Below are 27,384 nucleotides of genomic sequence, written 5' to 3'. Positions count from 1 at the left end.
TTTACAGATGAAGAAACTGAAACTCAGAGACTTAAATAACCAGCCCAAGGTTACACAATGAACGAATAAAGGACTGAGACGAAATCCCCAGGTCTTCCTGAGGCCAACTAAAACAATCACAATGTTTCTCCTTAAGAACCTCCCAACCCTCTGAGTGGGCTTTCCAATTTTAGTATATGTGCTGCCGAAGCGAGCACTGAGTGGGCTTTCCTTCTGGGGTTTCAAGGCCATGAAGACACATTGATTTTTCCCCCCCTGAATTCTTAAAAACAAAACAACGGCTTCCTAGAAGTCAAGGCAGGATTTCCCAAAGGGTATTTGATGGAATTTTAATTTAAGGGAAGCTTCTAGAAAAGCAGATGCGGCAAGGGCTAGATGCAACACACTATGTCTCAGATGAAAGACTAAAATGTTGGCATTTTGAGGACTGAGGACAGGAGAGGCCAAACTAGCCAGTTTCATTCTATGTGAGCCAGCATCTTCCAATCTTAGCCACAGAACCACCTTTTCCCTTAACACCCAATGAAACCCCCTTAAAGCCTGTGGGGACCCTCCGTCTGGGGATGACAGGGCACAGGGTTTTCCTTCCTGATCTCACTCTGCCCAAGGTGCTTTCTTCCAGCACACTGCCACTTCCCAGCACGTCCAGTCTGCCTCCATGGCTGGATAAGTGCCCCTTGTTGGCCCCTTTACACCAAAACAGAAGCTCTCAGGAGGCCTGTCAGGTGGTTACAGCTGCTAATCCTCAGCTCCTCGCTCCGTGCCGGGGCAGGGGAAGCGTCTCTGCATGACCTGGGCAGCCTTGTTGCTAATTCTGTGATTTCCAGTCAGAGCGGGTTAGTTTCTCCTTTCACTGGGTGGGCCGAGCTGTAACAGCTCCTACAACATGACTTCTCGGACTTTTATTTACAATTCTTTTTAAAGTTTAAAGAGTCACAGGGTCTTCTGACCCTGGTCTTCAGAGACAACCACTCTCATCTCTGTTAGTGGACTCTTTTGGTATTTTCTCCAGACCGACTGACTTCCTTCCTTCCTTCCTAAGATTTTAATTGTCAGAGAGTGAACGAGCACAAGCAGGGGGAGTGGCAGGCAGAGGGAGAAGCAGGCTCCCCATTGAGCAGTGGGCCCAATGCGGGGCTCAATCCTGGGACCTTGGGATCATGACCTGAGCTGAAGGCAGACGCTTAACCCACTGAGCCACCCAGGCGCCCCTCTAGACTTCTAACATGCTTCACTTCGACTTCCCCATTTCCCCCTCTCCGGATTCACCTACTGACTTCCTACAGAGGAATTGGGTCTTCACTCTAGTCCATCCCACCCTCCCACCCTCCTCTTCCCAGGAGAACGGCACCCCAAGTTTGTTTGGATCAGCATCAAGTGTCTACACTATTGTATGAAACCAGTGCTATCTACAACTGAGGCATGTACTATACTATCATGCATACTTTCAGAAAATTATACTTTACTTTTCTGGCACAGTTTTCTATTTTCCTTGGATTTAATAACAGTCTTGGTTTTCTACGTGTTTGTCCCTAATTCAATCCTAAACTAACTACCAATGGTCTACAGATTTCCCCAAGATACTCAAATACATCAGGGATTTATCAATTTTATCTTTTTCCAAGCCCTCCCTTCAGAGACCCGTCCAAACTGGCTGCCTTCTTCTTGCTGCTTGCCATCACCTGGTGATTCCCCTGCCCCCTTTCCCATGCTGGACCTCATTTCCTGTCCCCTGCATATCTTCCTCACTCATTCTGCTGCAGTATATCCTCCAACAGATTTCACCGTATTTGGGGACATGCTTTTCTGAGCCAAACGGTGCCCATGGATCTGCCACCCGCATGGGTTTCAAGGCAAACTGAAACACCAGCTCTCCTCTGTACAGTGGTGTGCAAACTTCCAGGGCCTACTTTCCAGTTATCTTTTCCTACGGATTGGCACGAAGCCCCTCCACACGTATCCTCTTTCACAGGCAGTTGCCAGTGGTGGAGAGGGCTGGATCAAACAGTCCAAGGTTCGAATCCTGACCCTGACACTTATTCCCGGCTTCCTGACCCGAGGTAAGTCGTATCATCTGTCTAAGCCTCTGTGTTCTAATTTGTAAAATGGGGGCAACAGCAGCTCACACCACAGGGCCCGGCATGCTGCAATCCTCAATAAAAACAGCCTGCTCAGCCGTGAGACCCTGTCTGGCCCAGGATTCTTCCTCAAGTGGGAACAGAGAGGGGTGGATTATGGGATGGCTTAGATGCACACCTCGGTAATTCAGGAATCGATCTGAATCTTTCCCTTTATTTCTTCTTTACCACCTGTCTATGTAACACATTCTATATTTACACTTCCCACTGCATAAGGTGACTTTTTACATATCCTAAAACACTCTCTCCTTCCAGTGTCAAGATAGATTCCTGATTTTCTAGCACTGCATGGTTTACGGCACACAGCCCTGTTCGCTCTGCCCACATTTTACAGACTGACAGAACTGTGTGCATGTTTCCTCACCACCTGGGTCTCTTTAGGTTGAAAAGCCTTCATTTTTCCATCTTAGCCCAAGGTTATTTATTGCTCATGTTCTATCAACGGCAGCAGGCGTGGAAAGGAAAGGAGCTGGACCACCAAGACTCCTTTTAGCCACAGTCCCAGTCCTGTGACGGGGGTGACATCTGCACTGACCACGCGACTTGGGGCCTCCTCCTCGGGGATGCCCGGGAGCAGGAACCAGGGCACCAGGGTTGGCAACTGTTCAACAGTGACCTGGGTTTGACCTGCTGAGCCAGCCCAACCTCTGGCTTCTGCCTCTTGGCTGGGAGATTATTCCTTTTGCTTTCAGATTGCTGACAAAAGCTCTGAACTTTGCGGAGAAAGAACCACTTGAAGGTCCCTCTCTGGGGCAGGATTGGGATGGGGTAGAGGTGTGGGATAGGGGTAAAGCCCCAGGTCCACAACGACTCCTAAACAGAAGGTTGTTACCTGGTAAACACCCACAAGCGAAGAATAAATACGGTAATTCTGTTGAGAGTGGAGAGCGCCCTGAAGACGGGCTGTGAGGATGGACAGTGAGGCAGCACGTGGCCAAGGACAAGAGAAGGAGTGAAACTGGCGTGATGATGAGAGGGCGCCTTCATCAACCAGAGGAGTTAACTTGGGGCACCAGGGACCTCCGGCCCCAGCCCAGCCCTCTGACTTGGGTGGGAGATGAGGAGGCCGGCTTTCCTGAGTGAGCCCACTCTCCCCAGAGCACTTGGCTTTCCGTTTTCTGAGACACTGAGTCATTTCCTTTCTCCAGCTCTCACCTTTGAGTCTTCCTTTTCCCTTCCCTGGAGAAGTGACTCACTGCTGAAGTGTTAGGTGACACTGGGGATCAAAGATGGGCGATAAAAACGCTTTTGACTGTGCAACTCTGAAGAAGAGGGCTGCCCTGTGGACTGAGGATTCAACACGCTGGCCATGAACTCCAAGGCTATGGTGTAAACAGTGGCCATCTCCATCTCTCTGGGAAAGTGGAGCAGAGAAAGGAGTTCAAGCAGAAATGTACCTGTGCCTGGTTTGCTGTGGCGCGCCGCATTCCGCCCTCTCCATCATGTTCTCTGTGAGAAAGGCACCCAAAGGCAGGCGCTCAGCGGGACACGTGTGAATCCTGGAGGCCTGGGCCCCTCCTCCTGTTAGCCCTGCTGGACCCGGCCGGGGCCCTGAGAGCAGGACTGTCTCCTTCTGGATCTTCTCTTCATGAAAACAATGTACTTCCCCAGCGTGGGAGTGCTGAGGGAAGCTGGTGTGACAGGTGCAGGCTCTGGGTTGGCCATGGCCCTGATGCGCTAGAAACTTGGAGTAGGGTCACCCCTGACTGCCCTGTGTGCGAGCCGTGAGTGCCAGTGGCCCAGCTGTCTTCCCAGATGGAAACTCACCTCCCTTTACTCAGTTCATTGGGTGCAAACTATATATCTTCTTCCTCTAATTAAGAAGGGCCTCATAGGGTGAGTGAAAGAAAACATAGGTTTCTCTAAAGGATGACTCCCTGGCCAGGTTATAAGCTATTCAAGATGGGGCAGAGGTAGCAAAGTCACCCCATCCAAAAGGCAAACAGACGAGAGCAGAGACACTCCTAAAAGTGGAGAGAAATATATGTGCAAGCATGTGTGTGTGTTGGGGGGGGGTAGGTATGCAGTGGAGTGGAGAAAAGTCACAACAGTGGAGAAAGTCAGTGCAGTGGAGAAAGTCACAACCAGGGAATTCGTACTACAAAACCTTAATTCTTCCGGAAATTAAGGCAAAAAGGCAAAAAACAAAACAAAACAACAACAACAAAAAAACCGCCTTAAAAAAAAAAAAAAAACCGCCTTAAAAGCTGCTGGCATGATTCCCATGAAGACTGAGAAACTTGGCTCAGAAATGATGGTTAGTTTGCTTTTTAAAGGTACCTCAACTACAAAGCGCTTTTCTCACAGTTGGGGACCTTCCCCTGCCAACGCGCCTGCGCATAAGCGCTGCTCCTCTCTGGGAGGCTGTATGGCCCAGAGAACTTCATAAAGGTCCTCCAGCCTCAGGCAGGGAGACCCTGGCAGAGTGAGAAGGAGGACCTGGATCACTGCCTCAGGTCCCCTGCATCGGAGCAGAAGCTGATGGAAATGCAAAAGCTCCCACCCAATACACCTGACCACAGGCATCCCCCAAGCCCCAAAGCCAAAGTCTGTAGAACAGTCCAGTCGACCTCAGACAGAGAAGATGTCCGGGGCCTTTCCCTCCTCAGGTCCCTACCGATGTTGGCAGGCACAGTCCTCAAGCCAGGATGTCCTCAGTGACAGAAAGGAGTGGCTTCCCATGCTTCCCAAACTCACCCGGGCAGGCAGTGGGAAGGGAGGCGCCAGCAAGCCGAAGGAGGCTTTTCTCAACGGATCATCTTGGGAAAAGCCAGATACAAATTTCATGGCTGGAATGCAAGGGTTGTGAAACCCTGACAGAAACCCCAAAAAGGGCCAAGGACTCTCCTTCTGGGAAGGCAGTGGGAGGAGGGCTAGCGAGGGCAAGTGGGAGAGAAGCAGGTTACCCAGAGGGGCCTGCCTTTCTGGGAAGCAGGAAATAAGGCCTCAAGAAAGAAAGAAAGAAATCCCCTAGTCCTGACTGGGGACAGAGATAGGGTTGGTTTTGTTTCTGAACAGGAAGAAAATAAAGCTTTGTGTCAGAAAGGAATTCTGGTATAAATGAGCCAATTATGATACAGCTTGTTATCTCTGGGATTTGGAAGCACCAACGCTGGCCCCATGTGTTCCCTAGAGTTGTCCACATCGTAAGCTTCTACCATGGGGCTTAGCCTTGTTTTCAGTGTCACGTGAAAGGTTCCTATTCCTACGCCAACTGGAGGGATGAGGTCCACCAATGAGATGACTACCACCTCAGAGACATAGCCTTGTGTGTCCCTCATGGGGTCCCTGAAAATGGGGTAAGGAAGGTCACACTAGGGAAGACTGGACTCTCTATACCTCAGTCTCCTCATCTGTAAATGGGGACGGTAAGATTATCTACTTCCCAGAGTGACTGTGAGAATGAATGAAGGTCATGCGGTGTAAAGCACTTGGAATGTTACTTGGCACATGGTCGTCACCATGTAAGTGTTAGCTGCTAGCGGGCTATGAAAACAGCAAGTGCTTGACCCCTGCCCCTGCCCCCGGCAAGTAGGCCACAGCCCAGCTGCTAATGCCCTGGCCCCATCAGCCCTTCTGAACCGCAGCTTCCTTAGACCATTCCCAGAGCCACGTGGAACCAGCGTGCCCCAGCCGAGAAAGCCTGACTGAAGGAAGCTCAGACGCGCACACAGGAAGGCCCGGGCTGGCTGCTCCCCCACGGGGAGAGGAACAAACACTGGTGCCAGCACATTTGGGGTCGGCTTTCTCAGTCGCAGTCCATGTGGTTTATCTGAAACGGGGTCAGGTCCCAGAGTGGGCAGCACAGATATTACAATCGTGCTTGCTGATCTAAACGGAGTCTGTCCTCATCGATCATGAGATAACCTCGAGCCAGAGCCGTGAGACACTTTGTGGGGTGTGCTGGGAAAGGATCTTGGCAAAGCAAGAAGAACCACTTCTCAACCAATGGCTAACAAATTGATAACTAGCTCTGAGAACCTCAGAGAGACATTCTGATTCCCTCCAGACTGCAGATTCAGCACTATGGGTACCTGACCGGTCACTGGAGTTGCAGGAAGGGGAGAGCACCCAACAGGGCTGGCCCCCCTCATCTATTTGTAGCTCAGTCACCTCAAGCCAAAGGTGGAGACTGTAGCTCTTACCTGGTGTCTACAGATAGCCCTCGAACAGGCCTAGCGCCCCTCTCACTGTCAGGACTGGGCTGAGTCTGGGCTGTACCTGTGCATCCAGAAGCCTGAGCCCTGTGTCCCCTTCCCCCTCAAGTGCAACAGCTGAACGCCTGCCTGGGATGGCGAGTGAGATCTCAAGCCTGCTCCACATATACAGGAGCGGCCAGTGGGGTGTGTCTCTCTGCAGGAGCCCCTGCCCTTCTGCCCGGAAACCTGGACTTCCCAGAGGTGACAGGGCCATCTGAACTGAGACCTTAAGTCTCAGTCATAGTCATAGGCGCCTATAAGTCATAGGCGATGGACTGGAGCCTTTAAGCCTTCAAGTATCTCCCAGCCTCCCACCAGTGGCAGCGGGGCCTAGAGGGTGAAGCCAAGCTCAGGGCATGGGAAGGAGCCTGGCCCCAGGACAGGGTCCAGAGTCCCAGGTGGAGAGCTTCCAGATGCTCCACACCTCAGCCTGGCCATCTGCTGCTGCCAGAGGAAGATCATGGTGCCTCACGCCAGCTACTTCAAAGCAGATGGCTGGAGAAACCCACTGGCTGGAGTTGGAAGCGCTCAGACAGGGCAGTGGAGGCTTCTCCGGACTCTTGCCAAGAAGCTCGACTTGCATGACTTCTGGACGGCAGACTCTAGGGGAGCCATCTTGGGCATCCAGAGTAACTCTCCCTCCCCACAGTCTGCTCCCAGGTTGTAGCCTTGACTTTAGCTAGCCAGGCCTCCCTTGTTCCAGCCCTATCAGCTCCTTCTCCTGCTTGAAAATTCTAGGGCAACTTTAAGGTCCATCTCCATCTCATGTTCTTCCTCCTCCAAGAAGCCCTCCCTAACTATTCCAGATCATCCTGACTTGTCTTTTCTGCAGACTGTTAGATCACGACCACTTCTGGGGGTTGTGGAGGAGCAGCTGAAGCTAGAATTCAAAGACGTGGCTATTTCCAACGAAATGCATCTACAGCTCCACTCACACCAATGTCAGTTCCTGCACCTCCAAAGGAAGAGCCTGTATCCTGGATGGCCCCCTGGGCCCGGAGCTTGCCACACAGCAGGCGTGTAATAAAGACTTCTCAGAAGAAGGACACATCACCCTGCTCTTGCAGGAGTGTTGTGCTTCCTCTTGAGCCCAGGGCACAGCAACTTCCTCCCTGGCAGGCAAGGTTTCTGCTCTGGGCTGCCAGCTCCCAGGCACCCCCTGCCAGCAGCTATTCCCTACAGCTTCCCTGATTCAAAGGGCAGAAGGGGTTGCCCAGCTCCAGCCCTGCCTACCATTCATCCCCTATCAGAGGAAGAGAGGTCAGCAGGAAGAGGCCCTGACCGCTGGAGGTAGCCACAGTTTCTCCCAAAGGGCTACAGGGGCCCCTAGACGGGCAGCAGAGGCCTGCAAAGGACTTCCCTTCCCTTCTCTGGGCCCCATGGAAGGAAGGCAGGAAAAAGGGCCTCAGCAGCAGGCATCCACTATGGGGCTGGCCAGACAGGGAGGCCCCTGGGGCCGCAGCTATCAGCCGGAGACCAGGCTCCAGGAAGGAAGGAAGGGCAACTCTGGCCGAGGCCAAGATAAGGAGGGGAGTCGTGCTCAGCACAATGGGCTCCCTCAAGGCTGGGATTTTGCCCCAACTTGGCCTCCTGTCTGCTCACACAGCCCGTGTAAATATTTACTAATGTTTATATTCCTGGGCCGCTGGATCCCCTCTGAGGCCCTTTCCTATGACCCACAGGTCTGTGTGCCCCAGAGACCCTGGGTCCATCCAGCAAGGGCTACTGGCATTGTTCTCTTTCATGCGAGCTCCAGGAACAGAATCTTCAGGACAAAACTGGCCCGCTGTACCAGCCCAGGAATGCTGCTCTCAGGAAGCTCTAAGAATCCCCTCTGTGGACCAGGAACTTACGGGGCCCGGTCGTGGGTGAAGCCATTCTGCCGCTGAGGGTTGATTGGCGGAAGGACGGGTTTGCTGTTGATCTCAAGTCCTCTCCTCAGGGTCTCCCGGATCTGCTCCGTGTCTGCAACAACACCACTAAGTTGCCCGATGGCCCTTTGGGCTCCTAACATCTCTCAACTCTGTGCTTGGAACCGGGCTCTGCAGTCATGCTAGGAAAAGGTCCTAGGAAACCCGCGAACCCACTATAGACGTCAGCCTTGAGAGCTGAGTGAGAGCAGCATGAGGACACAGGCCAGATGAGGTAACCGTGCTCTCAAGGTATTTCTGGTTTGAAGAGCGCCACTCTTGCAGAAGACAAGGGGGTGGCCTCTGGACTTCAGAAGGGCACCTTCCAAGATAGGGCTCTTCACTGTCCTTCCCCTTCCTGTTACACAGGCCCCAGAATGACCCTTAACATAGCTCCAGACAGTGACTAACAAGGTCTTTGCCACCGCCCAAGCCCATCTGGGGATTCTGCCCACTGCGATGGATGCCACTAAGGCTGTAAGTGCTCTGCCATGAATGAACTCTTATGTATTTTTTGGACTCCGGGTGGTCGGATGATACCCTGCCACCCTTCTCCTTGGGTGGGCCAGTGGGATGCTGAGGTCATCCTCCCATTTTGGTCCCAGGGAACCCTGCTTGTCCATGGGTCAGCCAAGGGCCAAGAGGGTGAGAGAGGAATCTTTAGGTGGGACTTTTGCAAGGTGCTTTGTTGAACTTTGGGGTGAAGGTCACTGTTCTGGTCTATTATAGAGATTTTTGGTCCAAGATTTACCTATACAAACAGCAAAAACATCCAAAAAAGCAGATTAATGCTGGCTGCTCAAAGGATGGGCTTAGAGTGGACTACAGAGGCGATAATACTAACTTTTCTAACTAACTTGTTATAGTGATACGGGTTACTTCTTTAATTTTTGAAAAAATTAGCCAATAATGGCCAAAAGTTTGGGTAAGACTATGAGTCTTTCCTTAAATTATCTTCCTCGTCAAAAGCAACTGAATGATTTTAATGACTGTATGCTTTCTCTCAGAACCTCCCATGGGCTTATTAGCACACTATCAGAACAAGCAGGAAGGCAAAAGGGGGTTGATATTTGCACTAGGAGCTTTAGTTGTCCTTTAGGCAAAGAGTATAGCTCCCATAAGTGCTATCACATGTGCAGGCATTTTGTTCAGGACTGTAGGCAGGTGGGAGGAACTAGACAAAGAAAGAAAAACAAGCTGTCAACACACATATAGGTAAATGGCTGCATTCCTTTTGGAGTTGGGTAGGGATGCCCTTTGCTAAGAATCATAGCTGTTTCTACAACCAAGACCACCTTGGTGAGCTTCCGGCAGGAGAGCCACATTCTTCTTCCACAAGGCCCTGTGCAGAAGGCAGTGGGTATAGGGTGCCCTGCACATGGCCCCTCACAATGTATCTGTAGGACAGGGAGGCAGGGAAGTTTGTGTGCTGGCCCCACACTCAGGCCTCTCTCAGCTAAGGCCTGGGAGGGCCTGAGACCAGTGATTCTCGGGTCTGGCATGGCTTTCAGGCCAGAGCTGGGCCCTGTTTCAATTCTGTGGGTGGCCGATGCTTGTTCTTTCAGACTTGGGTGGACTATGGCCTTTTCCTGTAACTGTTCTATGGCTTCCACTCACCTCCATGACCTCAGATTACAAGGGGACAAATCTAAAATACAATGCTCACTGCTGGCGGTGCATCTGAAATACACACAGAAAACACAAGAGAAATGGGCCAATAGAGCTCCCTTCGTGCCACGCCGCTGGAAGATCTCTCCCGCTGTTTCAGTCCTGCCAGGAAAGGAACTACTGAATGGGCTGCCGATGCTATAGCCCCATCGCAGAGAGCCTGAAAACCGGGCCTGGGGACAGGGGAAGGGAGGGCTGGGTGGTCGCAGCTACCCTTGCCAGAGAGCCGCCGTGGCTGCGTGCCGATACAGATGCTCCGGCTGTCCTCGTCGTCCTCAGGGGGCCGGCTCAGGTCATCCCAGGCACACTTGGCGCTGACACCGCTCAGGTTGGAGCCATCCGTCTCGATGCCTTTGTCAACTCTCTCCTGCTTGGAAAGAACCAAAGAGCCAGAGTTCCCTCAGCGAACCGGTGGCCCAAGGTCACCACCACCTTTCCGGTATTCACCGAATTCTTGTAGGTGCTGAGCGTGGAACAGGTGCTGGAAGAGCAGGATGTCTGATCCTGTTCTGCTCTGGTTGCTAACCCATGATGGTCTCTGCCAGCCACTGACTCCTCCGGGGGAGCCAGGGATCAGGGGAAGCCAGGAAGCATGAAAATCCCAAGGAAAGCTCATCTTCTACCTGGACCTTCCAGTAAAACCACCTGCATACCTGTTTCAGGGCCCTAACTTTGGCCACCCCATGCTGGCCTGTGGAGCTGATGTGGCACTACGGCCCTGAAGAAAGGCACAGTCCTTCCTCTACCCCCTGTCATTCAGGAAGAACCCCCCAGTTACTGCCACAGAGGACAGGGTGGAAGCCAGCCACAGGCAGCAGAGGCCAGGACTGGGCCCAACTCCTCAGACCTCACACCTGCAGTTCCCTCTTCTAACAGCAGAGGGTGTGGTCACCCAGAAAAGCACCGCCAGATTGCAGCAGAAGGGCAGGACTTCCCCTAGCTGCATCACTCATTTGTTTGGCAAAGGACTCTGGATGGAGTTTCTTTTCCATTTCTTAGACTGAGATGGGGGCCTGGAGGGCAGTGGCCATCTGCAGACCCCATCAGAGGCCCTGCCTTTGTGTAGGCCTTGGCACTGTGGAGTCCCAACACTCTCCAAATGGCCTCAAGGAAGAGCTGTACCCAAACATCCCTGGGATTTCTGGTAAAACACAGTTCTATGATGCTGGGCGTTGGATTAAAGGTCATCTGGAAGGCTCTAGCAACGCTGCTTATAAACAGCCATGTGGGCCAAATAAAGCTCGTGAGTGAAAGCACCTCAGTGAGAATCTGCAGCTCCCTCTCCGCCTGACCCTCCCGCCGGGGCCTCCACAGGCACCACACGGGCCTGCGGCTAGGCCACGAAGTCTATCTGTGGGAACAAGAGGGAAGGTCCTTATTTCTTGAGACCAGTCAGCAGATGGCCCTGCCCTGATGCCTCCTTTCCAAGAGTCATACTTTCCTCCTTTCCAGAGCTATAATCAGCCTGGGCAAAAATGGGATCCTTTTTTTTTTTTTTTTTTTTTTTAATTTTATTTTTAAATAATCTCTACACCCAATGTGGGGCTCTAACTTAAAACTCCAAGATCAAGAGTCCATGCTCTACTGACTGAGCCAGCCAAGTGCCCCAAAGCTGGGACTCCTGAGCAGAGACAGGGAGAGGCTGACTGGACAGGAGCAGCTCTGTGCTCCAGGCAGGAGTGGGCGGGCCCTGCTCTGCTCAGGGTAGAGTCTGAGCTTTACCCTTTCCACTGGCTGCCCTGAGGCCCCTCACCTAAGCAAAGAGCTGAGGATGCTTCTTGACTCAACTAGTTGAGCCCATTTATTTTATAAGTAAAAAAGAGTCAGGCCCCAGAGATGTTAAGGGACTTTTTAAAGCACATAGCTGGCTAGCAGTGGAGCTCAGAGCAAAGGAATAGAAGACAGCTCTACAATGAACCGCCTGCAAGCAGGCTCCAGAGAGCTACAGATGAGCACTGAAGAGTCCCCACTTGGTGCACAGGGCCACCAGGAAAAAAACAAAACAAAACAAAAAAACAACTGGGCTTTCTCACCAATGTCCCCTTGCTTACTTTTTTTAAAATTTTAATGTTTTTATTTTTAAGTAAACTCTAGGCCCAACATGGCACGTGAACTTATGATCCCTGAGATCAAGAGTCGAATGCCCCACCTACTGAGCCAGCCCCCCCCCCCCACTTGCTTTTAAAGATCACTGGGTGTTCTGGATCCTGCTGGCTGGTCCTACCAGAGCCCAAAGACTAGGATGGAGAACTGTTCTTGGCATGCAAAGGATGGGCTGCTTACCCTACCAGTTCAAATGACCAAGTTCTTTCTTAGTGCTTGGCACTTATGACCAGGGCTAACCAACAGCCCACGGTGCCCCATGCTGGATCCCAGTGTAGCTGCAGAACACGGACATGGGGAAACGTAGCCTTCATGGTTCCTGGTTTTTGCATAAGCAGAAGCTATAGGGAAACCAACTTTAACGTAGAGGTAACAGAGGATCCTGGCAGCAATTTGAAAACTTCAGTGTTAAAGGCACTAGGAAAATAGAGGAGCATCATGTGTGAATGAGTAGGGCGTCTGCCCCAAAACTCACAGGTCTATAGTAAAGAACCCCCAGGGACTGCTGGCTGTATGTCTGCCTGCTACCTTTCCCTTGCCACCTCGCGTCCCTCCTGGAGGACATGGAGCTCTTGGTGGCTGCCCCCAGCCTGCCGGATTTCGAGAGACATGAAAAGTTCAGAGATGGCAATGGCCTACAACTGGTCGGGGAAAGTAGAAGGAAGTGCATACATCCCAGGAACATTCTTAGCCGTCTTCTGCCCTCTTTCATGAGTGGTCCATTAGGAAGGAAGATATGCTCTAGTGGTTTTCAAAATTAACTTGCACGCAGTGTGTTTCTTCTAAGAAATCAAAGATGTCCCTGCACAGCTGGGCCACAGTGAGTGGGCGACTGCAGGCCTGTCTGTATAAAGACTTCCTTTATATATCTAGGAATGCCATCCTGCCCAGGAGGGGAGCCAGGAGTTCTGATGGCCCAAGCTGAAGCTGTATCTAAAAGGGGTGTGTGATCACTTGGCCAATCACAACCCACTGCAGCTGGGGCATGGGGTCATCGGTGTTACATCCTGGTGTATTAACACCCATCCTGGGTGTTACAGGGTGCTGGCAGTAGGGAGGTGGCTCCCTGAAGGAAGGTCTATGTTTTCTGAAGAAGGGGGAAATGGGAGGATGAATACTGGACAAGCCATATCGATGTTCTATAGTGAAAAGCTGGTGATCTTACTTTTTTTTAAAGTCGGGTTTATTGATGACTCGCATACAGTAAAATTCATCCTTTTTCCCCCAACCTTTTTTTAGTTGTTTTTTTTTTTTTTGGTACAAACAATTTCCAGTTTGTGTCTTTGATGTAGTTCCAGTATCTCGAGAACTGCTCTTATATTTTAAAGTGTCAGAGTAAGCACGGATCCTCATTTTTTTATGATTCCAACAAAGCTATGACTGTAGTATCATCCCAAACAATCTCAGTATTATACATTTCCATCTCTTTGTAATATCAAAGTCAATTTAATCCCACCCCTTTTAAGTCCCAAAAACCATGTGTCTGAGGCAAGCTTTCCTGGTCTGAGCTCTCTGCTCCCTACGTGCTCTGCAGAATTCAGGAGATAAGTTCCAAATCATGCCAGAGTTCTACTCATTCACAAATAAAGCTCCTCCATTCTCCCAGCATGAAAGCCAGTATTATTTCAAAGAGGCCTAGGCATAGTGTGCTAGAAAGGTTTTCCTCACTCAAGACATACTTGCAGGTGTGGATCGATCTCAAATATGGTCTCTCCCCTCCGCATGTCAGTTATCAGCCAGGGGCCGCCAGCGCTGTGGATAAGGAAAGGGGACAGGATGGTAACTGAGGGTCTGGGCCTGATGGGCTGGGCCTTCAGACTTCCCTGTGCAGGCCCAGAACACAGGGGAGCAGTTCGAAGTCAGGGGCTGTCAGGGAGTGAATCATCAGGAGTCCCTGATGTGAAAAACCAGTGCCTGAAAAACAATGTAAAGGGAAGCCCACGTGTGGGGCTAAGGAGGAACTCCCACCCCCAGGCCCAGGAAGCTAGGCCCCACCTCACAGGGCGGGCATGTACTCACACGGGCACCGTCCGCAGCAGCTCCAAGATGCCCTGCCCGTTCCACTGCTGGGCTGCGTGGAGCTCCTCGGTGCAGACGCCAACAATCTGAGACCCAGGGACAAGATGCCATTGCGTGTTAACGGCCATTCCTTCCACCCATTGAGGAGGACCACTACCTAGGCTCTTTTAGGGTCAACTCAAGTCGGAGGACCACAGGCAGGATCTAGGGTCAGGGGTTTGTCTGTCCAAAATGGGATGGTTTCCTTAGGAGGTGGAAGAGTCCACAGACAGGGCACTGAGGGCTGACCCTTGTCCTGCTACAGTGGGTCAGGTGTCTGGGTGACACAACAACTAGCCCCGTACTGCAGAGGTGAACGTCAGAATGGGTCCTCAGCCCCCATCTCTGGAGCCAGGGGAGGTTTACGGAGATGTTCCAGCCTAGGTTAGGATCACAGGGAATGTAAACACAGGAGATTCTGAGGCCCTTCAAGCTCTGAAACACAACCAAAGGGCCCCAGAGGTTTGCAGAAAAGCTCTTTCCTCCTCAGAGGCGGGGCCTTTGTGTAAACCTCAAGGGAAACAAGCGAACCTTCACACAGACCCGGCGTGATCACAAATCCAGCTGCAGTGAGGGTGGCCGCGCACTCTCCCCCTGGGCGAGGGCAAGGCGGGCCCAAAGCTGTCTTCCTCCTGGGTGGTCCCGTGCCTGTGGCTGTCTGGGTCTTCACCAGCTCACCAAAATACCTGCCTTGTTAGCCTTAGCCACTCAACTACGGCCTCCCACACCCCCCCCCCCAACCGTGGCCCTTTCCCTGTCCTCCTTCCTCCATTGCAGCAGGCTAAACAAGACCAACAGAGGGAATGAGCCAGCAGAGGGAAGAGAAAATGCAAGAAGACAAGGAAATCTGTTGCCTTCATACTCCCTACCCAAGCCCTCCTGTACTACAAAGGCTTTTCCCCCAGAGAAGGCTCGAGCCCCTGTCCAACCCCAGCCTCACCTGGAGGAACGTAACTACCCCAAAGGGTGTCTGCACAGGTTGCATCTGTGGGTCCTCAGTCAGCAGCATGTGCTGAATCCTCGACTCGCTGTTATCCAAAGGGCTGTGCCAAGACACGTGGTCCCCGCTGCAAAAGGTGTTCTCTGTGGGACAGACATGAGAGTTGGAGACCTTGCTTCCAAAGCCCAGGCTGGGAAGATCCCCCATCTTCCAGAGAAAGCATTTGCTCATACAGGAGGAAAGATTGTGGCTATTTCCCCCAAACCAAACGTGTTTGGTTTGGATTGGGTGTTTGGGTTGGAGAGCCATGATCAGGTCTGCCAGGAAAGAACAAGGTGCTTCCATGTGGGGCCACGCGGCCAGAAATCCTCAGGGAGGCTGGGGGTCAGTGAAAGCACTTCACCTGGGAAAGCACAGCCCTGGTCCCAGTCCTTTCCTGTGCTGGTGGAAGTGTTTCTGAAAGGAATCACCTGTGGAGGGCTCTTGAGCTTGGCCACTGGTTTCCCACAGGTAGACAGATGGAGGGATTCCTGAGGAACACTGGAGGCTTCAAGTACATGGAGGTCTGGACAGTGCCCCCCACACCTCTGCCCAGATGGACAGTCTGGAGGGGCAGGCGTTTCCATGAAATCACAGACACAGTGCCTGGGCTGACCAAGGGAAACATGCAAACACAGCCAACTCAGAGCCTCACCACCGTGCTTCACAGAGGCTCAGCACTTCAAAAACACTGCTGAGGACAGCACAGTCACAAGGAAGAAAACACCCACGGGGTATGAAGTCCCCCTACCCCTGACTCTCCTGTTAGGTACCCTTCCAAAGGTACTCTGCATTTACCAGCCTGTGTGCGTCTACAGGGTCCCTCCTCCTTGTTTTCCTAACAAAATGGCAGCACACTGCTTTGCACATTTTTAATTTTTTTTAAGATTTTTATTTATTTATTTGACAGACAGAGATCACAAGTAGGCAGAGAGACAGGCAGAGAGAGAGGAGGAAGCAGGCTCCCTGCTGAGCAGAAAGCCCAATGCAGGGCTTGATCCCAGGACCCTGGGATCATAACCTGGGCGGAAGGCAGAGGCTTTAACCCACTGAGCCACCCAGGTGTCTCTATATTTTTTATTTTTTTTTTTAAGATTTTATTTGTCAGAGAGATAAAGAGGGCATACACAAGCTGTGGCGCGGTACACAAGCTGGCTCCCCAACCCCAAATATTAAGTCTTTGGACGTGCCAGGCCGAGTGAGCAGCCACAGTAGCAGCCTGTCCTTTTCTATCGGAGGCTGGCAGAATTGGCAAGCAGGAACGCGTTTGGTTTGGGGTGGGGTGGGGGGTGGCAGAGGGAGAAGCAGGCTCCCCACTGAGCATGGGGCCAGATGCAGGATTCGGTCCCAGGACCCTGAGATCATGACCTGAGCCAAAACCAAGAGCTGGACGCTCAACTGACTGCACCTCCCAAGCACCTGCTACCTCATTCTTTAAACAGCTGTATGGTGGTTCACTGTGGTCTATCACTTATGATCTGGGATTCTCAACACCTGGGGACTCTTCACTTTTGATCAATATTTAAGGCAAGGCAGAACATGAAACACACACACACGCACATGCAAACATACACGCATCCACACACACCAGCCCTGAGAGAGCTTGTGCTCTCCCTTGTCTTGGTCTGAATACTAACTCCTTCCGGGTCAGGTGTGGGTAGACCAACTACTTTTTCCATCTTTTTGGTCCTAACTTCAAAAGCATTCATTCATGAGGGTGAAGGAAGACTACTTCCTCTAGGAGACATGGGAGATAAAGGGAGAGAAGGCACAGCTCTAGCCAGAGCCAATTAGAAACCTTCAAATTTCCCAATTCCTGCTATGCCCACTCTTCCCAGATTCCTTCTCCTTTTACAGAAATATGTGTTTACAAGTAGCTTGCATGATCTACAAGTTAGAAACAAAGCAACAAGTAAAATGACTGAATTAGTAGTTCAAAAGCTTACCCCATAATAAGCTTACCCCATAATAAGCTTCATTTACCATGAAGCCCGATGGCTTCACTGGTAAATTCTATCAAACATTTAAAGAATTAATACCAATTCATCACAAATTTTTCAAAAAAAAAAAAAAGATGAAACACTTGTTGATTCTTTCTATAAAACCAATATTACCCTGATACCAAAGCCAAACAAAGGCATTACAAGAAAGCCAGAGACCATTATCCCTTATTCATAGACACAAAAATCCTGAGTAAACAGTAGCAAACTGAACACAACAACATATAAAAAGAGGTTATACATAATGACCAAGTGGGATTTAAGAAATACAAGGTTGATGTAACCTAAGAAAACCAATGTAATATATCAATAGAATGAAGATAAAAAAACCCCCACATGATCATCTCAATAGACATAGGAAAGTATTTGCAAAATCTAATACTCTTTTTTATGATAAAAACACTCAAACTAGGAAGAGATATGAACTTCCTCAATCTATAAAAGGGCATCTACAAAAATCCTACAGCTAAGAGCACACTTGATAGTTAAGACTGAATTATTTTCCTCTAAGATCAGGAACATAACAGATGCCTGTTCTTATCACTTCTATTTAACATTGTATTAGGGGTTCTTTTTTTTTTTTTAAGATTTTATTTATTTATTTGACAGACAGAGATCACAAGTAGGCAGAGAGGCAGGCAGAGAGAGAGAGGGGGAAGCAGGCTCCCCGCTGAGCAGAGAGCCCGATGCGGGGCTCGATCCCAGGACCCTGAGACCATGACCTGAGCCGAAGGCAGAAGCCCAACCCACTGAGCCACCCAGGCGCCCCTGTATTAGGGGTTCTAACCCTAATACAGTTGTGCAAGTTATGGGCAGTTATGCAAGAAAAAATAAACAAAATCCAGGTAAACTGGACAGGAAATAAAACTACATTTGCTGATGACATGATCTTGTACAAAGAAAACCTTAAGGAATCCACTGAAAAACTACCAGGATAAACAAGTTCAGCAAGGTTGCAGGGTACAACAGCAATGTAGAAAAATCACTTGCATTTCTGTGCACTTGCTATGAACAATCTGAAAATAAAATTAAGAAAATTTTCATTTACAATAGTGTAAAAAAGAAAACAGTGCTCAGGCATAAATTTGACCCCAAAAATGTAAAACTTGTACTCTGAAAACTATAAAACACTGTTGAAAGGAATTAGAGAAGACTTATATAAATAAAAAAATATACAATATTCATGGACAGAAAGACTTAATATTGTTGACATTAACATTCCCCAAGTTGATCTATAGATTCAATGCAATCCCTATCAAAATGCCAAATGTTGGGATGCCTGGGTGTCTCAGTAGGTTGAGCTGCTGCCTTCCACTCAGGTTGTGATCCCAGGGTTCTGGGAACGAGTCCTGCATTGGACTCCTTGCTCGATGGGGAGCCTGCTTCCCCCTGCCTCTCTGCCTACTCTTGTGATCTCTCTGTCAAATAAATAAATAAAATCTTAAAAAAAAAAAAGCCAAATGTCTTTTTTGCAGAAATTTAAATGATGACCCTAAAATTCATATGAAAATGCTGGGGACCCAGAAGAGCTCGAAACAAGCTTGAAAAAGACAAAGTTGGAAGACTTAATTTTCCTGATTTCCAAACTTGCTACAAAGCTACAGTTATCCAAACAGTGGGGTACTGGGGCGCCTGCTGGCTCAGTCAGTGGAGCACACAACTCTTGATCTCAGGGTTGTGAGTTCAAGCTCCACGTTTGGTGTAGAGATTGCTTAAAATTAAAGTCTTTAAAAAAAAAAAAAAAAAGACAGTGTAGTACTAGCCTAAGGATAGGCATTTGATCAATGTAACAGAATTTAGAGTCCGGACATAAACCTTCACACTTAGAGCCAATTAATTTTCAACAACACTGCCAAGATAATTCAATATAGGAAATACAGTCTTTTCAGCAAGTGGTACTGGAACAACTGGAAATCCACATATGAAAGAATCAAGTTGGCTCTCTTCCTTAGACCATAAATAAAAATTAACCTAAAATAGATCATAGGCCTAACTGTAACAGCCCAAACTGTAAAACTCTTAGAAGAAACATACGAATAAACATTCTGACCTTAATTAGGCAATGGTTTCTTAGACAGACACCAAAAGCACCAGCAACAAAGACTGGTCCAAAAACGGGACTTCATTAATGAAAACCTTTTGTGCTGCAAACAGTGCCACTGAGAAAGGAAAAAGAAATGCAAATCCAAGCCACAATGAGATACCATATCACAACCATTAGGATGGGTTCTGTAAAATAAAACAAAACAAAACCCCCCCCCGAAAATGACAAGCACTGGTGAGGCTGTGGGAAAACTTTCAACTTGGGTGCACTGCTCCTGGGAGTGTGGGATGGTATAGTCACTGCGGAAAACAGGGTTATGGAGCCTCCAGAGGCTAAACATAGACTTGTCACCTGGGTATATACCCAAAAGAATTACAGAGACTCAAACATGTACATGTACACCCATGTTCACAGCAGAATTATTCACAAAGGCCAGAGAAAGGAAGCAAGCCAAGGCCCCATCAATGGATGAATGGATTAACAAAACATGGTATTTATTTTTCATCCTTAAAAAAGGATACGCTATGGGTGCCTAGGTGGCTCAGTCATTAAGCGTCTGCTTTCGGCTCAGGTCATGATCCCAGGGTCCTAGGATTGAGCCCTGAATTGGGCTCCCTGCTTGGGGGGAAGCCTGCTTCTCCCTCTCTCACACCCCCTGCTTGTGTTCCCTCTCTCGCTGGTGTCTTTCTCTGTCAAATAAATAAAAATCTTTTTTTTTTTTTAAAGGACATTCTAATACATGCTACAAGATGGATGAACCTTGAAAACATTATGCCAAGTAAGCTAATTCCCTAAAGAATGACTCCACTTATATGGGGTACCAGAGTAGTCAAATTTGCAGAGACAGAAAGTAGATGGATGGTTACTGGGGGCTAGGGGAGGGGGGAGATGGAAAGTTAGCACTTGGGGTACCTGGGTGGCTCAGTCGATTAAGCATCTACCTTTGGCTCAGGTCATGATCTCAGGGGCCTGGGACTGAGCCCCACATCAGGCTCCCTGACCTGAGCCAAAGGCAGACACTTAATGATTGACTCACCCAGGCATCCCAATAAATACAAACCTAAAGAAAAAAATTAGCTCCGGTCAGCACTTAATTGGTATAGAGTTTCAGTTGGGGAAGATAAAGTTCTAGAGATGGATGGTGGCGAAGGTATACAACAATGTAAATGTACTTAATGCCACCTAACTGTACACTTAAAAATGGTTAAAATGGGACACATTGTGGCTCAGTAGGTTAAGTGTCTGCGTTTGTCTGGGGTTGTGCTCCCGGGGTCCTAAGATCAAGTGCCGCATTGGGCTCCTTGCTCAGTGGGGAGCCTGCTCTTCCTCTCCCTCTGCAGCTCCTCCCCCTGCTTGCGCTCTCTCTCTCACTATTTCTCTATCTCTGTGTCAAATAAATAAATAAAATCTTTAAAAAATGGTTAAAATGGCAAGTTTTGTGTTATGTATATTTAACCACAATTTTTTTTCAAGAATTTATTTGTTTGTTTGACAGAGAGATCACAAATAGGCAGAGAGGCAGGCAGAGAGAGAGAGGAGGAAGCAGGCTCCCCGCCGAGCAGAGAGCCCGATGTGGGGCTCAATCCCAGGACCCTGAGATCATGACCTGAGCCGAAGGCAGAGGCTTTAACCCACTGAGCCACCCAGGCGCCCTTAACCACAATTTTTAAGAAAAGAAATTGAAAAGGCAACCTACAGAATGCAAGAAAATATTTACAAGTCATACATCTGATAGGTATCCAGAATATATAGAGACTTACAGCTCAATAATAAAAAGATAAATAATCCAACTTTAAAAATGGGTGAAGGATATGAGCAGACCTTTCTCCAAAAAAGATACAAAAATAGCCACTAAGCACATGAAAAGATGCTCAGCATGATTAGCTGTCAGGGAAATGCATATCAGAACCACAGAGATACCATCATTTCACACTCACTAGGGTGGCTACAACTGCAATGGCAATAACAAATGTTGGTAAGGATAGAAACTGGAAACCTCATGCACTGTTGGTGGGAACGTAAAATAGTGGAGCTACTTTGGCAAACAGTCTGGCGAGTCCTCAAATGATTAAAATGGAGTTGCCATATGACCTAGCAATTCCAATCCTATGTAATTACCCAAGAGAAATGAACACATGTCCACACAAACAGATGTACATGAATGCTAACAATAGCCGTGTTATTCACAATAGCCCAAAGGCAGAAAAATTGCATTGTCCATCAGCCAATGAATGAGTAAATAAAATGTGGTATATGCACACAATGGAGTATTATTTGGCAACAGAAATAAAGTATTGATACATGGTACAACATGAACCTTAAAAACATCATACTAAGTGAAAGAAGCCAATCACAAAAGGACATATGTGATTCTACTTGTATGGAATGTCCAGAACAGGCAAATCTATGGAGATAGAGAGTAGTGGGTTCCTAGGGCTAGAATGGTTAGGGGGGGACAGGGAGTGACTTGTATGACATTGCTTTTGAGAGTGATGAAAATGCTCTGGGGTTCACTGTGGTGATGGCTTCACAACTGTGAATTACATGGTATGTGAATTATAACTCAAAGAGATGTTAAAAAGAAAGAATATAGTAGGTGACAGGGAGAAATCTTGGGGGAAAGGCAAAGTGGGCAAAGCAAGGCCAAGGTCCCAGATTCTTGGTTACAACCTTCTCAGGGTAAGGGGTGGCCTGGGAGAAACCGGACTTAAAATGCCCACACATCACAGCATGTTATAGGTCTATATGACCTGAACGACCGACATTAGTAGAAAATAATGAGGAAAGGATCATTGAGAGAGACTGCCCACAGACATGGGAATGGGACAAGTCAGTAATGGTGGGCACAGTGCCACATTTCCCAAACTTTTGAGTCATTGTAACATGTCTGTTTACCATTTGTATCATAACCTACCTGTATTTTCTCCCTAAGATTGACTCACTTTTAGGGGCTCCTGGGTGACACAATCAGTTAAACATCTGCCTTCAGCTCAAGTCATGATCTCAGGGTCCTGGGATCAAGTCCCACACCGGGCTCCCTGCTCAGTGGGGAGTCTGTTTCTCCCTCTTCCTCTGCCACCTTCTCATTCTCTCTCTCAGATAAATAAAATCTTTAAAAATAAACAAAGATTAGAGGTGCCTGGGTGGCTCAGTCGTTAGGCACCTACCTTCGGCTCAGGTCACGATCCCAGGGTTCTGGGATCTTGCCCTGCCTTGAGTTCCCTGCTTGGCAGGAAGCCTGCTTCTCCCTCTCACTCTCTCTGCTTGTGTTCCCTTTCTCCCTGTGTCTCTGTCAAAAAAAGAAATAAAATCTTAAAAAAAAAAAAAAAGATTGACTCGCTTTAAAAAAAAAAAAACCTAGACAAACTTAGTTTAAAGGAAATTTCATAGTGGCACCTGGATGGCTCAGTTGGTTAACTATCTGACTCTTGATTTCGGCTCAGGTCACGATCTTAGGGGATGTGGAATCGAGCCCCAGGTCAGGCTCCATGCCGAGTGCAGAGTCTGCTTCTCCCTCTCCCTCTGCTCCTCTCCTGACTCACATGCTCTCTCTCAAATAAATAAATAAATAAATAAATAAAATATTTAAGAACACACAAAAAAGGAAATTTCATACTACTACTAAATGAGGAAAATAAGAGGAAAAGCAGTGTTGCCTACAATAACTTCAAAGCAATTTGATGAAAACAAATTTCATTTTTAACAGCTACCGTTGTCTATCTAACATTGTTAAAAACACAAATGAACCAGGGTTAAGGAGCTGTTAGAGGTTCAGAGAGTCCTATCAAACTGACAAATCAGCAGGACTGTATCAGAAACCTGAAGAGGGAAGACAGTCCTCACTATTCAGGTCACTGAATGCCCTGTCCAGTTATGACCTAATGTCTCCAGCTGGCTCTGGCAAACCCCCGTGCCTGCCACCGGTTCTTGCCAACCTTGGTGCTTGCCAAAGAAGTTCACTTTGCCTCTGTCCTGTACTAGTTATAACCCTCGGCAACTTGCCCAACCACAATTTCCAAGCCTGCTTCCTTATCTATGAGCAGAAAATAGTGTGTCTGCTCAGTTTGCTTTCCCCTGTTGCATGTAACTCCCGTACTGGAATACAATACAGCTCTTCCTGCTCAGATCCTAGTCCCCCAACAGAAATCCAGAACGCGCCACAGAGCCTGTAGCTCACAGCATAAGCCAGTAGGTGGCACCATCGCTCCTGGTTTAAGAAAGAGTTGGTCCAGTTCTCAACCCCTGCCCCACATCTAGCTGTCTGGTCTGTAGAAATCTACCCCAAACCTGACAGGAACATAAGCTGGAAACAGGAAAAAGGCTGAAAGGGTTTGGAGCCATGACCTTTTATTAACCAGAACTGACCTTGGCTTAAAAATAACGTCGTACAAACCCAAACTGTTTACATGAAGTAAGAATGACCAAAAAATACTTTGTACAGACTTCATTTAGGAAGGGGCTAAATTTAGGCAGCTAGAAGGGGAGACCCTAAGGCAGAAAAATGAGACAGATCCATTCACTGCTCTGGGACCAGGAGTGAATTAAAAGGAGGGAAGGGGGAGGAGAACGCACAACTACGCACAGAAAGGTTTAGAGCACATGATGCTAACAACTTTCCGGACTAGGACATGGTTTTCTTCCCCAGCCCTGCCTGGTGGGGGAACTAGACTTATTAGCTCTGCTGTGGCCAAGAAACAGTCTTTCTTAACAATGAAAGAGCCTTGGTCACAGTTTTCAAGCCTGGGACAAAGCCACAATGGGCTCATTCTTGAGTCCAGTCTGGTCTTTATGCCCTGGATGCTCGGCCCCATTCTGTGTGGAGCCACCGCGGGTCTCAGCACTCAGGCCCCAGCGCCCACCCCAGGAAGTTCTCAGCCCCTTCAGAGGGGTTTTCAAATGCTAATAATGCCTCTGTCGGAGGCCCAGCTGTTCAGTCCAGTGGTTAGAGGGACGCGCTCCCTCTCTCTGGCTCCCTGAAGTGTCCTAACCACGACATTAGGATGCAAATCCGTGGGCCCTCCACCCAAACCACAGAGCAGAGGGGCCTCCGGAAGTCTGAAGGCAGGTCATTCCAGGTGAGGCCTGGATGCTCACATTTCATTCCTCTCCCTCTTCCTCTGAGCTCTGCCACCAAGAAACCTCCCTCAGCTGCTGCCTATTTGTCAAAGCCACCGAGGGGAATACCACTCCAGCTGGCAAAAAGAGCCCAAAAAACTGCCAGGTATAGGTCTGCGCCTTGCTTAGCTGAGAGAAAGGTTTCACTACTCTAGGTCTCCTTCCCCACTAACAACTCCGTGGCAAGAGGAGAGCTATATGGGAGTATAGGGTTTTGTTTTAAGAGTTTTATTTTTAGGGTGCCTGGGTGGTTCAGTCAGTTAAGCATCTGCCTTTGGCTCGGGTCATCATCTCAGGGTCCTGGGACTGAGCCCCCGCATGGGGCTTCTCACTCTCCCACTCCCCCTGCTTGTGCACGTTCTCTTTCTGTTAGATAAATAAAAATTTTTTTTTTAGGTTTTACATATATTTATTTGACACACAGAGATCACAAGTAGGCAGAGAAGTAGACAGAGCGGGAGGGGGAAGCAGGCCCCCTGCTGAGCAGAGAGTCAGATCAGGACCGGATCCCAGGGTCCTAAGATCATGACCGGAGCTGAAGGCAGAGGCTCAACCCACTGAGCCACCCAGGTGCCCCAAAGAAATGCTTTTTTAAAAGATACTTTTATTTTTATTCTTTCTTTAAAGATTTTAATTTTTAAGTAATCTCTACACCCAGTGTGGGTCTCGAACTCACATGCTTCACCGACTGAACCAGTAAGGCATCCTGGGAGTGCAGCTTCTAACTGGCCCTTCAGACTGGTTCTCACCCTACCCCCACTTCCTAAACACCCAGCCTTAGTCTTGGTCGTTTGAAGTTGGACTGTGCCGGATATAAGAAGTTAGCAAAATCTAGGGAAATAGGTTGCAGAAGAAAACAGCCATTGTTTGTAAATTAATTAGCGCTGCCTTTGAAACACTGAGGAACAAATACATTCTTCCGGAGTTCTTAATTCATCCCAACTCTGGAAAATGACTGTCAGTCTACGATTCTGTGTGAAAGTATAGTCCCCATGATGTTTCTGCGTAAGAGTTCAGAAAGTAACGCTCCACCCTCCACACCCTATCCCGGAATTAATCTGGCTGGTCGGAAGGGAAAGGGTTAATGTTGTCTTCCAGAGCCCAAAAGAGTGGGTTTCTCATGGCTGAAGCTTGGACCTCTGAAGTCAAACACACTCTTGAGTGAGTGCACGGAGAGGAAGAAGGGCAAGGTCAGGAAACACGGCTGAATTTGCCAGATGTCAAATGAGTAGCTGGTCTGGCAAGAGGCATTCTAGAGAGCAGGAAAACGGGAGGTGGCCCAAAGCTGGCTGGCAGACTGGAGTCTGTCAACTCTGAGGTCAAACTTTTTATTTTTTTAAGATTTATTTAGGGGTGCCTGGGTGGTTCAGTTGGTAAAGCATCTGCCTTCAGCTCAGGTCCTGGGATCAAGCCCCACACAGGGCTCCCTGGTCAATGGAAAGCCTGCTTCCCCCTCTCCCTTTGCTGCTCCCCTTGCTGTTCTCTCTCTCTGTGTCAAATAAATAAATACAATCTAAAATAAATAAATCTTCATAAAGATTTATTTATTTTAGAGGGAGAAAGGGAGAGCGAGAGAGAGAGCAAGCACGTGAGCAGGAGAAGCAGAAGGGGCAGAGGGAGAGGGAGAGAGAATCCTAAGCAGACTCCATGCTGAGTCTGAGCCCCATAGGGGGCTCAATCCCACAACCCTGAGATCAAGCCCTGAGCTGAAATCAAGAGTTGGATGCTTAACTCACAGAGCCACCCAGGTGCCCCCGACCAGATCAAACTTTTGAACAATGGGGTAGCCATCACAGTCTCTAAAGAACCTCTCTCCAGTTTTCTTGCCTTCTTGGTGCTCACAGATCACATCAATGATCACAGCTGGTTTGACAACGTCCTGTATGAATGCTTAAATGTTCTATATGAAGACACAGAGCTGGTTGCTAGGAGGGCTTAGCAGTTTTTCCCTAAAATGCCAGATGTGCCAGACATGCCCCCAGCAACACAGACAGCTGATAGGGAAGAGTCAAGTAGCTTGTCCCCCTGTCTCGGGAGAGTCCCAACATGAAAGCAAGACACATGGAGAGCATCTGGCAACCGCCTGACCCCACCCTCCTTCCTGAGAAGGCCCAAGCAGCTACTGCAGCCACTGTGGTCTGCTTGGCAGAGCTGGCTCCAAAGGCTTCCTTTGAGATTAGAAGACCGCCCCTTCAAAGTCAACTGAAGGCCCACAAACTGAAATATCCTTATGGGGGCTGAAACCCAAGTTTGTACAAGCCCAGGCAGCCTCATGACCCCTACTGCCCCCCCCCCCCCCCCCCCCCCCCCCCGCCAAGTGAGAGGAGACAACCTGGAGGTTTTGCTGAACGAACCCGCTCTGGCTGGGGCAGTGGAGGAGGTAAAGTTCGAAGTCAGTTCCGTTGGCCTATGCCCAGATGCTCCTAACTGGGGCCACTGAGTTGGCCCATTGCCCCTGCTGGATCTCTCATGTAATCCTATCCTAATTTCTAAAGCCCAGGTGCCTTCTCCTTGCTCTAAGCCAAGCTGGGGGGAGGGGGTGGGGATGTGTGTGCTTAGTCTATTTGTACCTTGAGCCTACAAAATTTGAGGAGGTCACAGGATGTAGGACCTAATGTCACTGCCACAGATTACATTTCTGGAGCCCGTAACACACCCATGAGACGCTATGCTCATTCTGGGGAGAGTATGAGCCCAGGCACTGTACAGAGGATACTGGCCTAGCACCCTAAGACCCAGGGCTTCCTCCAGGTCTCCACTACTCTCACCTGACAGCACCTACGAAAGGCTGAGTGGCACAGACCTTCTTCTTGGGGGGAAAGATCAGCAACTCTCCTTTCCTCCAAGAGTCCAAGCAAAGTTGTGAGTGAGCACTTCCCTGCTGCTGGCCCCTGCTCCCCACCTCCAAGCCAAGTAAGGGTTCAGTTCAAAGCCTTGCAGCAGTGGTGAGGCAAGGCCTAGCGCAGGAATTCTGGAGAGCAATGGAGGGTAGTGATGCACACATATCACATAGGAGCCAAAAATAGGTACGTCCTGGGTTATTCCCGTCTAACACTCGAGCAACACAAGGAGAGGAAAGAATGGTTATTCTACAGCTTAGAGGCTTCAACTGGTACAAAACGACAGAATCTGGTACCCCTGCCTTTCTCCACACACGTGCACAGCAGACC

The 27,384-nt window shown here is 49.0% G+C and overlaps 1 protein-coding gene across 2 annotated transcripts in view; it reads right to left on the bottom strand.

The window, feature by feature from the left end:
- Positions 1–27,384, bottom strand: part of SUFU (SUFU negative regulator of hedgehog signaling) — a 114,885-nt gene that overhangs the window by 21,920 nt on the left and 65,581 nt on the right. The window contains exons 4-8 of one of the 2 annotated variants that reach the window (XM_046026642.1): positions 15,017–15,159; positions 14,038–14,123; positions 13,698–13,770; positions 10,129–10,285; positions 8,191–8,302 (exon numbers count right to left, since the gene is read on the bottom strand). In XM_046026642.1, coding sequence (XP_045882598.1) covers positions 8,191–8,302; positions 10,129–10,285; positions 13,698–13,770; positions 14,038–14,123; positions 15,017–15,159 — 571 coding nt within the window. The remainder of the gene's footprint in view (positions 1–8,190; positions 8,303–10,128; positions 10,286–13,697; positions 13,771–14,037; positions 14,124–15,016; positions 15,160–27,384) is intronic. The other variant, XM_046026644.1, reaches the window with a different exon arrangement.

This window comes from Meles meles, chromosome 13, assembly GCF_922984935.1.
Source record: "Meles meles chromosome 13, mMelMel3.1 paternal haplotype, whole genome shotgun sequence".
Taxonomy (NCBI): domain Eukaryota; kingdom Metazoa; phylum Chordata; class Mammalia; order Carnivora; family Mustelidae; genus Meles; species Meles meles.
The sequence above is the reverse complement of the archived record's forward strand: the minus strand, read 5'-3'. Positions and strand labels throughout refer to the sequence as shown.